The 15,538-nt window shown below is 32.7% G+C and overlaps 1 protein-coding gene across 1 annotated transcript in view; it reads left to right on the forward strand.

Annotated features, from left to right (window-relative positions):
• Positions 1 to 15,538, forward strand: part of LOC128171686 (multiple epidermal growth factor-like domains protein 10) — a 295,355-nt gene that overhangs the window by 89,672 nt on the left and 190,145 nt on the right. Inside the window, exon 10 of the mRNA XM_052837459.1 lies at positions 14,356 to 14,598. Within this exon, the coding sequence (XP_052693419.1) occupies positions 14,356 to 14,598 (243 nt within the window). The remainder of the gene's footprint in view (positions 1 to 14,355; positions 14,599 to 15,538) is intronic.

Consider the following 15,538-nt stretch of genomic DNA (forward strand, 5'->3'; position numbering starts at 1 on the left):
GTATTTCGCCGTATTTTCATATGATTAGTCTCAAATACCTACAATGTTGCTCTTTTATGATCCCATTTTACAACATTCACTGTTTTTGCAACGAAATCACTTCTACTTTTAACATCACGTTTGAAACTCTCTGTTTACGGTCGCCATGTAAATGATAAAATCCGAGACATTCCGAGTTTCAACAACATTTTAAGTTTCAACAAAATAGCATGAAAATTCACACGTGTATCTTAACTAAATGCTTTGGTACAGGTACGACCAATTAAATGGATTATTTTGTGGATATACCTACAAATGCATGTTCAAAAAAGGTTTGTAGTGTATAAAAATGTGGTTTTTCCCTGTAGATTATTTTTAACAGACTTAAAATGGTCGCGGCGAAGATCCAATTTGCGGCTTCTACATTGCACGTATATGGGACGAATTCTTACTGTGTTACCTGAGCGTAGCCTGATCAAGTAAAGATTATTCTTTTTTAGTATCACAGATACTAAAAGACTACATGCACTGTGTGTGCTTAGGATGATAACGCGTCTTGTTATCTGGGATTGATAGTTGGGTTGCCACTGAAATAAGACACTTTTTGCTTTAACAGGACCATTAGTTCTCATTCGAGTAGTTAATCCAAATGTTTATTGCCTGACGTCATGACATATGTAAGGTTTAAAAGTTGCAATCTCCGAAACAGTGCAGACAATGGGACAAGCAATATCATGATATTTCACAAAAAAGATTAACCGATGCATGTTTAAGATGTCAGCATTTACATTTACAATTGATGAACATGTTATATGGCATGTAATAACAACAGCAAGCAAGAGGTTTCAAGTAAAAGGGACGTTCACCATGCAGTACACGTGTGTAATCCTGATTTAAATATAGATCAGCATTCCACCATATTTGAACGGTGAAAAAGGGGAAGGGGGTCATCGCAACAAGTTGTAACATATTGTCTATTACGGTACAATGTAAGTAATAATTGGTGTTGGATTATCTTTATTACAAGAGAGTCATCAATTTGGATTAAAACAAATATATATTTATACAACTGGAGGAACTAAATCGCTAAAGCGGGGTGTGACCCGATTTTCGTTCAGTTGGGCGATTTCATTAACCTTGAAAAGGGATCATAACTTGCATGTCTTACTAAACGTACATTACTACATTGAACAATTACTAATCAAATGTGTTTCTTAATTCGATAGATTTCTTCCAAAACATCTGAACCAAAGTATAATATACATGTATATAGCTGTTACGAAACAAATGTCAAAAATTCATCTGACTCCCTAGCCATGGCTCTTGGTTATAGCAGGATTTCGCGCCATAATGTCACGGTGTCGGACCACGTGATACGCGTATGATCAATTCCACGAAAAATGGCGATTTTGAGGTGCACCTGAGGGAAAATTTGAACGGTAAGTAACACTTTCCTGTACGTTTTTAATCATTTTACCTTCACCAAAGTGTAATAATTTCAGCAATGGATACTTTGTTATTCTCAGAATATCGTAGTTTTGCGCGTACTGCTAGAACATTCGTGCACAATCTCCGGCTCGATCAACATTTCACGGGATAGTATCAACGATCATTACTTGATTGAAAATTTATTTCCAATTTAATCAAATTCAAAAGGTGAAAAGTACACATACCTTACCGACTTTGGAGTGGAGATACTCAATATAGTGAGAATTTGAATGCATGATATGAAAAACACGTACAGGGTTAGTTTGTTTAATATGTGAAATAGTAAAGATCAGTTCCACGGTCGATTTAAAAGAATGAACGTTTTCATTTCATACCCCGAAATGAGAAAGAAGTCAAACCTATCATTAAATAGACCTAAAAAGCAGTGGCAGACATAAGCATGTCAGTTGTGAGAGCAATAGATTCCAGTATAGATGCAAAAGCATGCCTGTATTCTTTTTGTCATGGAGGTACTTTCAATGTTTGAGGAGTTTTGCAGTATGGTTGGGGAAACATTTTTCTATGAGCTGACCATGAATGAAATGAAAGGACAGTGAACAGTTTCTTGACAAGAGGTTGGCCATCAGAAATACAATAGTACAACTTCAGATACGATTAGATCAAGAAAGGTTTCTTTCCTTTTAATTTTATAAATAGTTTCACTTTAATTTCAGAGATCATCATTTTGATCATCTTCGCTAGCCAAGGGTTTTCGGTCCACTTTGCTCCCCATAAACCCTTGGCGGATTTCATTACGAAAACTCGGTGACAAGTTCCGTTTTATGATTGGCTGCAGCTGCGAGTAGCTGATCCAATCGCAGTGCTTGTAAATATAAACTTAAAAAGAAAAGACATGTGTGATCTTTGGTAAAACATTCGGTGCTTTTTACAAGTTGAGACACAAGTTCTCGAACACAATGCCTCCCCAACGATGGTCTCTACCAGATCGCTTTAAAAACCTATATATTTTATTGGGATTGAACATAGTTCTACAAACTTGTCAAGGCTCGAGTGACAGCATGGGAAGTAAACATGGCGAATGTAGAAGTTGCATATCTCGTTAGTATATACGTTCCTGCTTCTGGTTATTGCTTTTTAAGGGTTCAATGAGCTGAGTTTTATTTAATTTCTTTGGTCCGCAATATTCACGACAACGATACCTGGTTTTATGGCATGAAAGCCTTCATATAAATCGGCGACTTTTTCACTCCCGATACAGGTCCTTACAAAACACTATGAACAAAACATCCCGTACTTTCCCTAGATTATAACTTAATTCGTATTTAATAAAATCGTTAATTATGTTCCGACATTCGGTAGTCAACATGTTTTCAAGTTGTATTAATGTCATGATGTGTATATAACCCATTGTTTAATTCGATTAAAATGTAAATATGCAAGGGGCGCAAGTCAAGTTGCTCGCTAGATAGCGCCACAACATCACCTAGTTTTCGTAATGAAATCCGCCAAGGGTTTATGGGGACCAAAGTGGACCAAAAACCCTTGGCTAGCGAAGATGCATTTTGATACACAACTTCGGAAACGCGTTTGTGGAAAACGTAAAGAGGGAACGGTCCTGACAGAGCGAAATTCGTTACAGAAGGGATCTCTGGGTGTTCGCTGTGAAAAAGCACGTTGTTATAAACCAAAATTCTTACCGACTGTCAAAATGGGATTATTGTAATTTCATGTTGTATGTATAAAATTGCACAAATTCATGTAAAATATGAGACTATAATAAATTGCTTCAAACTTTATTATAGAGTATCATTGAAAATCTCAAAAAGAACAGGTAAAATCTGTATGAGAATACTGTAGTTTCCTTATTTTACGCAAGTACTTAATTTCGCGATTCAACGGTTTAGCATCAAATTGCGAGAATGTAAAATCGCGAACGCCGAATTTTTATCATATTCCAAATATTTTACATCTGTACAAAAATTAAAGAGAGATTTTAAAATCCGCGAGATGTGCTTATGGCGATTTTACGCGGATATTAATTTCTCGCGTTTAATTAGGAATTTACCGTAAACAAAACTAATTGCAAGTTATAACGAAAGGTTACATCTTGAGTTACTTTATCGGCACAAAATATTCTTACCTATGTCTTTTAAGATTAGCTTGCCTGTACTTAAACACATGTGTGGTGCCTTCCCTACGTGTCCCTTCACATGATCATATTAAGCAGATCTACTCTTTAATTCTTTTCCAAAAAACTTGTAGTCTATTATCCATTGTAACCTTCAAAATATATAAATGTAAAACTTAATCTGTCGTGCTTACACGCACAATTCTTACATATATTTTAAATCGACCGTGGAACTGATCTTTACTATTTCGTATCGTGGTTACTGTTTATATTAAACAAACTAAGTCTGTCCCAAGTTATTGCTTCTATCAATTTTTGATGATTTTTAATAAAAATACAAATACCTGTGAAAGAAATACAATTGAAATCGATGAAAGGGATAATATCCAAGGTATCCTCATTGAACAATTATCCCTTTTCACTCATAAAATTTCACAGGAACGAAAACAATTTTCTTACGGAGATTTGTAATGGGAAATGTTTACATCTTTTCTCCATTCGGAATACACTCGGAATACATCGTGCAATGTTTTAACATTATCATCCGGGCTTATTAATGGCTGATGCAATGCAATATCTCCGTAGACTTTCAATTTTTGGATGTATATTGAAACCTAAAGCGGTAGAGGGGGCGTTTCAACACAGATAATCTGGACATTTTTCATATTAGTGGATGAACGTAGTTTGAGCACAAAGGTATTTACTATTATTGAGATATCAAGCAAAAAGTGGTGGAAGCAAAAACTCGGCAAAGAGTATAACCCTGTACGTGTTTTTCATATCATGCATTCAAATTCTAAATATATTGAGTATCTCCACTCCAAAGTGGGTAAGGTATGTGTACTTTTCACCTTATTAAACACTTTGAATTTGATTGAATTGGAAATAAATTTTCAATCAAGTTATGATCGTGGATACTATCCCGTGAAATGTTGATCGAGCCGGAGATTGTGCACGAATGTTCTAGCAGTACGCGCAAAACTACGATATTCTGAGAATAACAAAGTATCCATTGCTGAAATTATTACACTTTAGTGAAGGTAATATGATTAAAAACGTACAGGAAAGTGTTACTTACCGTTCAAATTTTCCCTCAGGTGCAACTCAAAATCGCCATTTTTTCGTGGAATTGATCATACGCGTATCACGTGGTCCGCCACCGTGAATGTCTCATTCATAGTTTTTGCGCGCGAGTTGACGAGTCCGTTTACTTGGATCATGCAAATACCCCAGAGCACACCATGTGTTTACATCACAGGCACGTAGCATCGGGAGTTGGGGTGAGGGAGGCTGCTTCCCCTCCCCATTTTTTGACAGCTGGCACTTTTATTAACTTTATAGGATAAATGGAAATATCATGGATTTGCCCCCCCCCCCCCATCCACTTCTGTAGGAGCATGCAATAAATGAAACTGCAAATAAGGAATTCTAATTGAATTGAAGTTACAGTTATGATTTTTTTCATGAATTTGAGAATTCACCCTTTTTTAATTGCTTGTCAGGATGATTTTGATTAAGCTGCTCACACACATTCAAAATCAAACGTGTTTGCGTACCCTTTCATATTTCATATGGTTGGAAATTTTTAAAAATGCCTTTCAGTTCATTTCGCATCTTAATTAATATAACAAATACATGTACAATAAAAAAAAACCGACTATTTACTCTCCAGCTTTCAAGCTTATATAAACTTATATGATATGTGTACATTCCTAAAAAATGAATTAATAAAATAAATGAATTGCAATTGATATAATTATATTTACATGTTCTAGATCGAGGAAAAGACTGACATTTCGTCCTTAATTTGCACGTTCCGTTTATAAATTTATGATCAGCAGCGAAAATTAAAATTCATTTCTGATAAAATAGCCTAATTGATACATGCATGCTTCTATTGAATAATTTTGTTTAGTCAGGCAAGCTTTTTGGAAAGCTATTACTTGTGTAAACGTTTAGCTTCTATCGGGTGGGCTTCACATTCTTCTGAATAACACATTGAGTAGAATGTAGAATCAATGATGATTTAAATGGATTTGTAACTCATTTTTGTCAGATTTATAGAGAAGAGAATGCTGTTTGTAGTGTGCATTGACTCGTTCATCTTTCTGAAGAATTTAAAAATTATGGTAGCCTTGACAGTGTCATTTCATTTCCGTTTGAGAACATTCTCTATAAATTGAGGCGTTTTGTTCGGAAATCATTTTTTTCTTCCTCAAGATATCCACAGATTATCAAAGCAGACAAACACTCAGAAAGAAAATTCTGTTTATTCTTTCTTTAGGAAAAAACAAAGGCATGGCCGAGTACCAGATGAGCTTACAGCAGGTACACAGTATCAGGTGTTGAAAACAAAGAACTTTGTGCTAAAATTGAACAAGAAAGATGGTTGTGTAAGGATTGGTGGTGACATTTGTCCGTTGAATAATATCATTGTTGATGATAGTGATGCGTACATTTCCTAACTTTCGAAAACTTTTTCACACGTCCTCTGCAATCATGTTTATTAGGAATAGTTGTTGTAGGTGGCTTTCATGATGTTCTTATATCGGTTAAGTTATCAACCATAGACGCGAAATGTGTTCTGCTTCCATTTAGAAAAAAAAAATGTTACAATGCCATTAACTGATTCTGTATGGTAAAAGAAAGGTTGTTTTTGTGTTCAAAAGTTATTCACTGGCACATATATATGTAGCTATGCTCTCAGTCGTTATTGTTTGTTTCAGTTATGTATAGATGAAGACTTTGATTCATTCATTTTAATTATAAGTTTTGTTAATTGAAAGTCCAAAACTGTATATGAATTGGTTGAATTTCTTGACGATAATTCGGTGGTAGAAGTACCAAACAACTGGATTATTGAAGAGGGGAAAATGTCTCTGGTCAAGCAAATTCAAGGCCGCAAAGCGTATCCTTGCAGTTTAAGATGCCGTAGCTCTTTCAAAAGAGTTTGTAGCATTAGCTGTTAGGGTTATGCATAAAGGTAATACATGTAATAAACATTTGCCTATAAACAAAATTTAAAATATGATTGATAAAAATTATGTTTAGTGTTTCATAATAACGAAATAGAAATATTTTTTTAATATTTTAAGTTTCGTTATACAGTAACTCATTTTTTTTAACAAGGTGACTACAGGCAAGCAAGAAAAAGATTAACAATTGCTTGTGTCAAAGTGGGTTGACTCATAAGGAGGGGGGGGGGGGGGGTTCTGTTTGATTTTTGTTATGTCACTATCGCTTTGAATTCGGACCTTTCGACTTTGCTCAGTATTTTTAACAAAAAGATTGCACGATTGAGTTAACCGATCCCGATGACACCTTTGGGGTTTGGCGTAAAGCTGGGCTCGTTTGGTTGTAAGCGCTTCATTTACATATACTTTGCAATTTCAATGGTTTGTAAGACATTAGATTCCTTGCTGTAAAAGAGAGCTCAGTTTCTGTACCTCACAAACTTAACGATGATATCGCTTGGTTTCGGGTTCCCGGTATTGGTCGAGGGCCCAGGCGGTGGGATTTACTGATAGCGACCCTCTGCATGTTTTGTTGACCAGTACCAACCAGTATGTATTTATTCATCACATTGAGGGGAATTTGATCTTTGTCTTCTATTTCTTTAGCGGGTGCAGGTATCCCTGAAAACTGATATTGTTCAAGATTATTAATTCCCTGATGGTTATTTTATATTTTTGTTTTAATCTGATCAAACTCTGGGACGGAATAGCCGTCAAAATGACCTAGATCGTCTCTCTATAGGAAAAACGATCTGTACAAATATTGGGCTGTTAGTAGAATAAAAATAAAGTTCTTATTATCGTGAATGTTGCAGGAAACAGGAAATCTTATAAATAATATTTGTTTTCCTGTCACATGTGAATATGTGCTCGATTTTCAAACGTAAACTTACTTAACCTTCCGATTATTGACAGGAAGTAATTTTGTAATATGAATACTATGACTGTTTACTGAATCTTAAAAATGTGTATATTAAGGGTAACGCAGTCAAAAGATAATTCTTATACCATCTGATATATCGTCATAAAATAAAATGTTTGCAATCTTTAAAATATGTTTATTAAATATATTTCTGAAGATGTGTGTCATTTAAAATAAAAATTGTCAAAGAAAGCGCGAGGCTAGCAGTTTAGCAAAATATTGATTTTGGTCTATCTAAATTTTGATTTCGACATTTTCAGCCATAAAATATTTGATAAAGAAATTATCCTTGTATTTTAATTTTTAATCCTAAAATTTCCCTGTGCCCTTATCTCTCCCAACGCTCTTTTAAATGCTGTTTATAAAAAGGAAAAATTGCCACGGCCTTCCAGTTCTCTTAAGCAATTTTAACGACAATCCATGTTCGATAAGAACACAAACACATCCCAAGTTTGTTAAGGAACCATTTAAAATTTAAGGTGAAATCAATAGTATTGCGCAAAATGAAAAAAAAAATGTTCAAAGACATTATGTACTATTACAAAAGCTTTAAAAAATATATTCACCATAAACAAAAAGATATTAAAATCAAATCATTTCTTATCGATGATTAAGGTTGTATTGTAAAGAATTCTATATTCACACGGGACGTAATGACAGTAAAAACAACCTAATATTTGTTCAATCAGGAAGCAATGTATACCCTAGGCATTAGCGGATTTTTTCAGAATTGAACAAGATAATAGGATAAATATATCTCTCTTGTAAAATATGCAAACTAGTCTAGTGGTTTTTACCTTTCAATATGTGTTGAATTAGTTTCAAATATTGGTATTTTGTTTTTTACTTTCCAATTTCCATGCTTAATATACCAATCAAAAACAAAACATATAGTCCTATATGTACACGTGAGGCATTGGACACCCATTTTGTCAAACATTTTTTTTTACTAATCGATTAATCGCCAAAAACTATAACTTTTTTCAGAGTGGATTATCTTGATGTGCTTACTTTTTTGATGATCAAAACAAGTACAATAAAATTTTTTAGGGATACATTTTTTTTCAATTTTTGTGTGATTCTGTCTGTAAAAATAGTAACGAAACTACAGTTGATTCTAATGGTTACTTAATAATAACAGAAAGCTTAATAATTCAATTTTGAAATAAATAAGATAGCAAAGCAATGTTTTAAAAAATTAAACCATTATAACGCTTAAAAACAAAAGATTAAGGTCAAATGCTACATTAACACTGTATTTATGGATAGTTAAAGTATAATTTCTTAACTCGATCATGATTTTAATTGTTCAAAGAAGAATGCTCTCAGCTATTATTTACAATTTTTTGTGTACTTTTCATTAGAAATTTAAAAAAATATATAAACTGGTTAAAGTAACACAATGTAGTGTTTAAAACTTGAAATGTATAAATGCACGATACCAATATTTATCGTAATAATAAGTCATGACCAGTAATGTCAATAGAACGTTCTATTTTCTTAAATAGAAAAGCATTTTTGAAGAAAAAAAAACTGTGTTAACATTTTTAAAACCTTTGGATTAAATCGTGTAATGAGAATTGTTTTATAGGTAAGATATGCAAAGAAAATATATCTAAAAAAATAAATAAATTCGCAGAAATTTAGGAAATATTGCTAATTTTTAAAATTGATCGATAACCGATCGAAACAAAACCGATCCCGACTTGAATGACCAAAAATATGAATAAATCTCTATATCCCCGAACACATTGATGTTTGCTAGTAAAATGGTTTGTAAGTTGAGATAACAAGTAAATCAAATTGATTTCCTGCCTGCACGTTGAAAAATATTGCTGAATATACTTTTTATTTCTAGGATCAGGATAAGTTTGTTTTTAATCGGGATCGGTCAGAATTTAAAAAATTAGCAATGTTTCTAAATTTTCGTCAATTTGATTCAAATTTCGTTTAAAAAATGAATGCCTTATAGTTAGTCTGGAGAGAATTTATAATGTGTTTTTTTTTTTTTTATTTATAAAAAGTAAAAGGTCTTACTACTGAACATAATTTACAAGATATCAATATTATGCATTTATTCACACCAAGTTCAACTCCACAGTGGAATAAAAAAATATTTTTTCCATTTTAAAATAAATAACACAAAATAAAATTTATGAAATATTTAAGGGCATATGTCCTTTCATGAACAACAAAATCATGTTTTAGAAATGAAACAATCCATAAAATGAAAGTTTGATGTAGCATTCCACCTTAAGTGATTTCTTCTAACGTTTACTAGTTAAACAATTATTGTTTATGAAATGAAATGTTCGACAACCTTATCCTTTTGTTATTCACTGGAAAATGATTAAAATGCAAAGAAACGCAATTTCATATATTTCACTCATACATGTATCTTTTATTTTTAACCTTAACTAAATTAACCTTTATTATTTATAGTAAATCTTGTCACAACTCTCTCTCTCTCTCTCTCTCTCTCTCTCTCTCTCTCTCTCTCTCTCTCTCTCTCTCTCTCTCTCTCTCTCTCTCTCGTGAACAGAACTTTCATATCATATAAATGATCGCCTTTTTTCGGCCGGTAATAAACAATATTCGATACCTCAAAACATCGACCACGTTATCCATAAGGTCCGACGTACAAAGTGTTTTTGAATTACTTCCTGATTAAAAAGTTGAATATGCATTAATTCTCTTTAGTAATAATGTGCTTAAAAGTGAGGTTTATTTTCCTAGCAGGTACTTTGTTGTGTGGATCTCCATATGGTTTGTACAATTACATTATACTATCGTATATCTTCTAAAATCAACCAAGTCATTTTTTTAATTGTTTCTATAATCTATGAAAAAACTCTTTGTTAAAATGATATGTTTTTTTTAAAACATTAAGCACAAGTACAAAATAGGAAACCTATGCCATTAAATATAGTTTAATTGAAGATATATATTTCATAAAGACAGAAATAAACGGTGCTCTTTAACCGACGTTTAAGAATAAATGCATCCTTTTTTTTTTATAAGAAATAAAAAATATCGCTCCTAACAATTTTCTCAAGTGAGCTTTTCTGATCGCATTTTGTATGCCATATGTCTGTCCGTCTGTAAACTTTTCACATTTTCAACATCTTCTCAAGAACTATTGGTCCAATTTCAACCAAACTTCAATCAAACAAATTATCCTTAGACAAAGGGGATTCAAAGTTGTGAAAATAAAGGGCCATGCTCTTTTCGAATAGGAGAATTAGAAATTAATGAAAAAAAATTGAGAAATTTTAAAAAATCTTCTTCTCAAGAACAATTAGGCCAGGAAAATTTAAACTTGTGTGGAAGCAGCCTCAGGTAGTGTAGATTCAAAGTTGTGAAAATCATGACCCCCATGGCTATGGTGGGGCCACAATTGGGGGGGGGGGGGTCGACGTTTTACATAGGACTATATTGAGTAAATCTTTAATCTTCTTCTCATAAACTCATGAGCCAGAAAAGCTGAAACGTGTGTGGAAGCATTTTCAGGTAGTGTAGATTCAAAGTTGTGAAAACCATAATCCCTGGGGGTAGGTTGGGACCACAGTGGGTGGGGGGGGGTGGGGGCGAAGTTTAACGTAGGACTATATAGAGTTAATCTTTGAAAATCTTCTTCTCAGAAACTAATCAGCCAAGAAAGATGAAATTTGTGTAGGAGCATCCTCAGGTAGTGTAGATTCACAGTTGTGAAAATCATGACCCCTTGCGGTAGGTTGGAGCCACAATGGGGGGGGGGGGGGTGGGGGGGGGTTCGAAGTTCAATTTAGGAATACAGTAAAACACGGTTATAGCGAACACGCTTATAATGAATTGACGCTTACAGCGAAGTAAATTTCATTCCCCAAGTCTCTATTTCATGTTGTAAACTTGACGGATATAACGAATTACGCTAATAACGAAGTTAAATTGGCCGTCCCTGGGACTTCGTTATAAGCGTGTTTTACTGTATATAGAGTAATTTTTTTAAAATCTTCTTCTCAGAAACTAATCAGCCAGGAAAGCTGAAACTTGTGTGGGAGCATCATCAGGTAATGAAGATTCAAAATCGTGATTCCCAGGGGTAGGATGGGGCCACAATGGGGGGGGGGGGGGGGGGTGTCGACGTTTTACATAGGACTATATAGAGTAAATCTTTTAAAATCTTTTTCTCAAACACTAATTAGCCAGGAAATCTGAAACTTGTGTGGAAGCATCCTCAGGTAGCGTAGATTCAAAGTTGTGAAAATAATGACACCCCCGGGAGTAGGGTAGGGCCGCAACGGGGGTTGAAGTTTTACATAGGAATATGTAGAGTAAATCTGTAAAAATCTTCTTCTCAGAAACTAATCAGTCAGATGATTCTTTATAATTGTTAAGACTTTGGCTCCAGGACAATTCTCCGGCCTCACAAGAAGGTTCAGAGTTTGGTGTACCTTTATATCCTATATTTAAACTATTGTTAAGGATCTTTTTGAGAACTGCAATACTCAACATGTGATATGACTATAAAATCATCCTGTTAGAAAAAGGAACAATGATTATAAACATAAGAATATCCAGGGAGAAAAAATGGATTTTATTTATACAGGATATACATGTATCATTGTCCATTGTCCAGATAGTTTGTATTATGATTCCATCAAGCTGATTTTATAATACCTATTGTTCCTCAGGTAAGCGATTTGACCCATGGGCCTCTTGTTAAATTGCTTGCAAAATCTTAAAAATAATAATAAGTTTTATTCAAACGCGGATGTAGTGTATACGTCCGATGTGTTCATCATCTAAAGAAACATGGATTAGGTTATTATGTAGGTGGTTGTAAGTTTTCATTTTAAGGTTAATGCATTAAAGAAATAGTCGTTTATAATTTTTGGATACAAGTTAATGAGGTAGCTTCCGTAGTATAAATACTAAGACCATTTGACTAACGAATAATACCCAAGTATCAGGAATAATAACTTTTTAAAAAAACATTAAATCAACTTTTAGAAAAATAATTAATAAAGGATTCTTTTAAATGTTGTAATGGAAAATGAGTTTTCGATTGTCATGAGTCATTTTTTATATAAAGTAATGAGATTGTTCTGAAGTTAAAATAATGTTAAACATTTGAAACTTTCTCGTTTCAATCATTATTAATGGTTATTATCTTTTTTTTGAAGATAAAGAATTCCTTGAAGATATTTAAGAAAAACATGTAATTATTCTTGCTGCACATAACCGAAACGTTTGTAGCTTATCAATATTTGATTGTTGTTGTAGTGTTTGCGAATGAAAATCAATGAAAATAATTTATCATGTTTTAACTAATCTATTGTCAAATAAATTTAGTAAACATTTCTGCATTATCAATAGTAATCACATTTTTTTTTCGTTTTGAGCTTTTCGTGTATGGTCATCTTATTTGTTACAAACAACAGGATAGAATCAAAGTACTGACGTACTTACGGAAGTTTATTTTATTGATTATTTTTATGCTAAAATCAACAATATGTTATTTTGTTTGGCAAGTAGTTCCTTAGCAGTATATGAATAATATTGCGCACATTTTGTCTAATATGAATTTTTTTTTAACACCACACATAGTCATCTAATCTGACACAGAACACAGGAACGTATCAATTATAAAAAAAAATTGAAATTTTCAGGTCAATTTCAAGTCTTTCATTTTTTGCGTATTTAATTCATATTGATGTCATTTCATGAAATTTTTCTACCACATTTCATATGGAAATATAATAATGACACACAAAAAATAATTTTATTTGACGCAAAACATAAAAGTATATCATTTAAATAACGTTTCAGATCATTCAGGCCTTTAGTATTTCAGATTTTTAGTATGTCCAGGTCCAAACACTGGTTAACTTCTGGTTTGCCAGAGTAACTGCATAGAAGAGTTGATTAAAATGAACTCCCAAAAATGCATTGTTACAGTGCATGCGATTATTTTCATCTCATTCTTGCTAAGGCTGTGTTTCTTCATTATTTTTTCAGATGATTTATCCTTTAAAAAAAGTGCTTATGAATCTCATACTTATATCGGTCAATTTTATGATGCTTCGCACGCGGTTGATAGAAATATAACAACATGTACATGTACGAGGACAAAAGACATTGGACCTAACACATTTACGAAAACTGTGTGGTGGAAAGTGGATCTTGGAAGAGTGTACAACATTTACTCTATTAGCATTTATTTTAAAAACTACGATGGCTATGGTATGTACAATGTTGAGTTTTGGTTGTAGATAGAATACAATAAATGTTTGTAGTTAAGTTGCTTTGCTAAAAATATTACACTAATCATTAAGTGTTTTAATTCAACCCAAAAGTGTTTTAACAAATCTGTAGCAGTGTTATTTCTCAATATCTCAGAATATTACAAGTAATACACCTTACTGAAAATTAAAACAAAATAAAGATAAAAGGTCAACGATAAATGTTTATACCTCAAAATTCATACATGAACGTAAACAGAGATAACTCAAATATACCTATGTTGAAACATTGTAACCTTGTTCTAAATATGTAGTTTGTGCTATTGTTTTCCTATAACTCAATTAAATATGCATCTTTGACTTCGATTATGACATTCTGTTATTGTTGTGTTTTTGTTGTTGTTGTTGCATTGAAAAGTCATCAGTGATAAACAATATGTACAAGACGACTATTAAAGCCATTTAAAAGGACAAAACCAATCTTAATGTATAAATAAGTATAAAAAATAATTGCAAAACATCGTCCATAAAGAAAATTAAAATATTTGAATTCCTTCTTCTTACATGTCGTTCTTCTGTCTTTCTATATTGATTATATCTTACTCTATAATTATCAGACGTGAGATTATTATTTTATAGAGCTTAGACAACGTGGTCGTATGGCTGGATTTTCTTTGTATATATCAGCCACTGGTGAAATACAGGATTCTGCACTTTGCTACAAAGACGGACCCCACTTACCGCCCCTTAACTTTACAACCACGTGTATAGTGTACGGGCGCTTCGTCATCTTTTACAACGAACGATTAGACGTAGAGATGTACCCTACTGGATATGAAATAAACAATGTTTACACTGAACTGTGTGAAGTGATAGTAAAAGGTGAAGACTTATTACTCAGATTTACCAAATATCGTGCATATGGCAGATATCAAGAACGACGTATTAAAATAGATTCCATAGTTTAACGTGTTATTATATCAGCATAACTAATAACTTCATGAGTCTAACTTCTATTATGCGTTTTTTTAAATCAATAGCATGCATATCATAGATGGAGTAAACAGATCTTATAACAAATCACAACAAAATGGGAAATATTTTTAGCATACTTTTTTAGCGTATAATGTTTGGTTGGTATTTGCTGTTTTTGTTTTGTTTTGAGTGTTGTTTGGTTTTTTTTTTCTTTTTGTTTGTTTGGTTTTTTTTCGGAGGGGGGGGGGGGGTGTTTGTTGCATCACATTACAAGGTAATGTTATGGACGGTCTATCATTATACACTATATCAAAACATTTATACTTTTTAAAAACTTTTTATATAACATTTTACTGTTCCTGACATAATAATTACAAGGACGTCTATACTTAAATTTGAAGCTACGCGATTTTTAATAAAATCTATAGGTCCTTTTATTTTGTAGAATAACCTAAAAATAATGCCGCCGCTATCTATACTAAACAGCTGAGATTCTATAACACCATGCACGGCCTCTATTCAATATCCAACATTATGTATTCTACATCTACATTGATTGCATTATCTTACTCATTTATTCCTTCCTATACTATCAGATTTATATACGGAATGCCTCTATTAAATATCCAACATTATGTATTCTACATCTACATTGATTGCATTATCTTACTCATTTAATCCTTCCTATACTATCAGATTTATATACGGAATGCCTCTATTCAATATTCAACATTATGTATTCTAATTCTACATTGATTGCATTATCTTACTCATTTAATCCTTCCTATACTATCAGATTTATATATGGAATATAAATTAAAATATATTTTTTATATAAACGAATCAA

The sequence above is a fragment of the Crassostrea angulata genome, chromosome 2, assembly GCF_025612915.1.
Source record: "Crassostrea angulata isolate pt1a10 chromosome 2, ASM2561291v2, whole genome shotgun sequence".
Classification (NCBI taxonomy): Eukaryota; Metazoa; Mollusca; class Bivalvia; order Ostreida; family Ostreidae; genus Magallana; species Magallana angulata.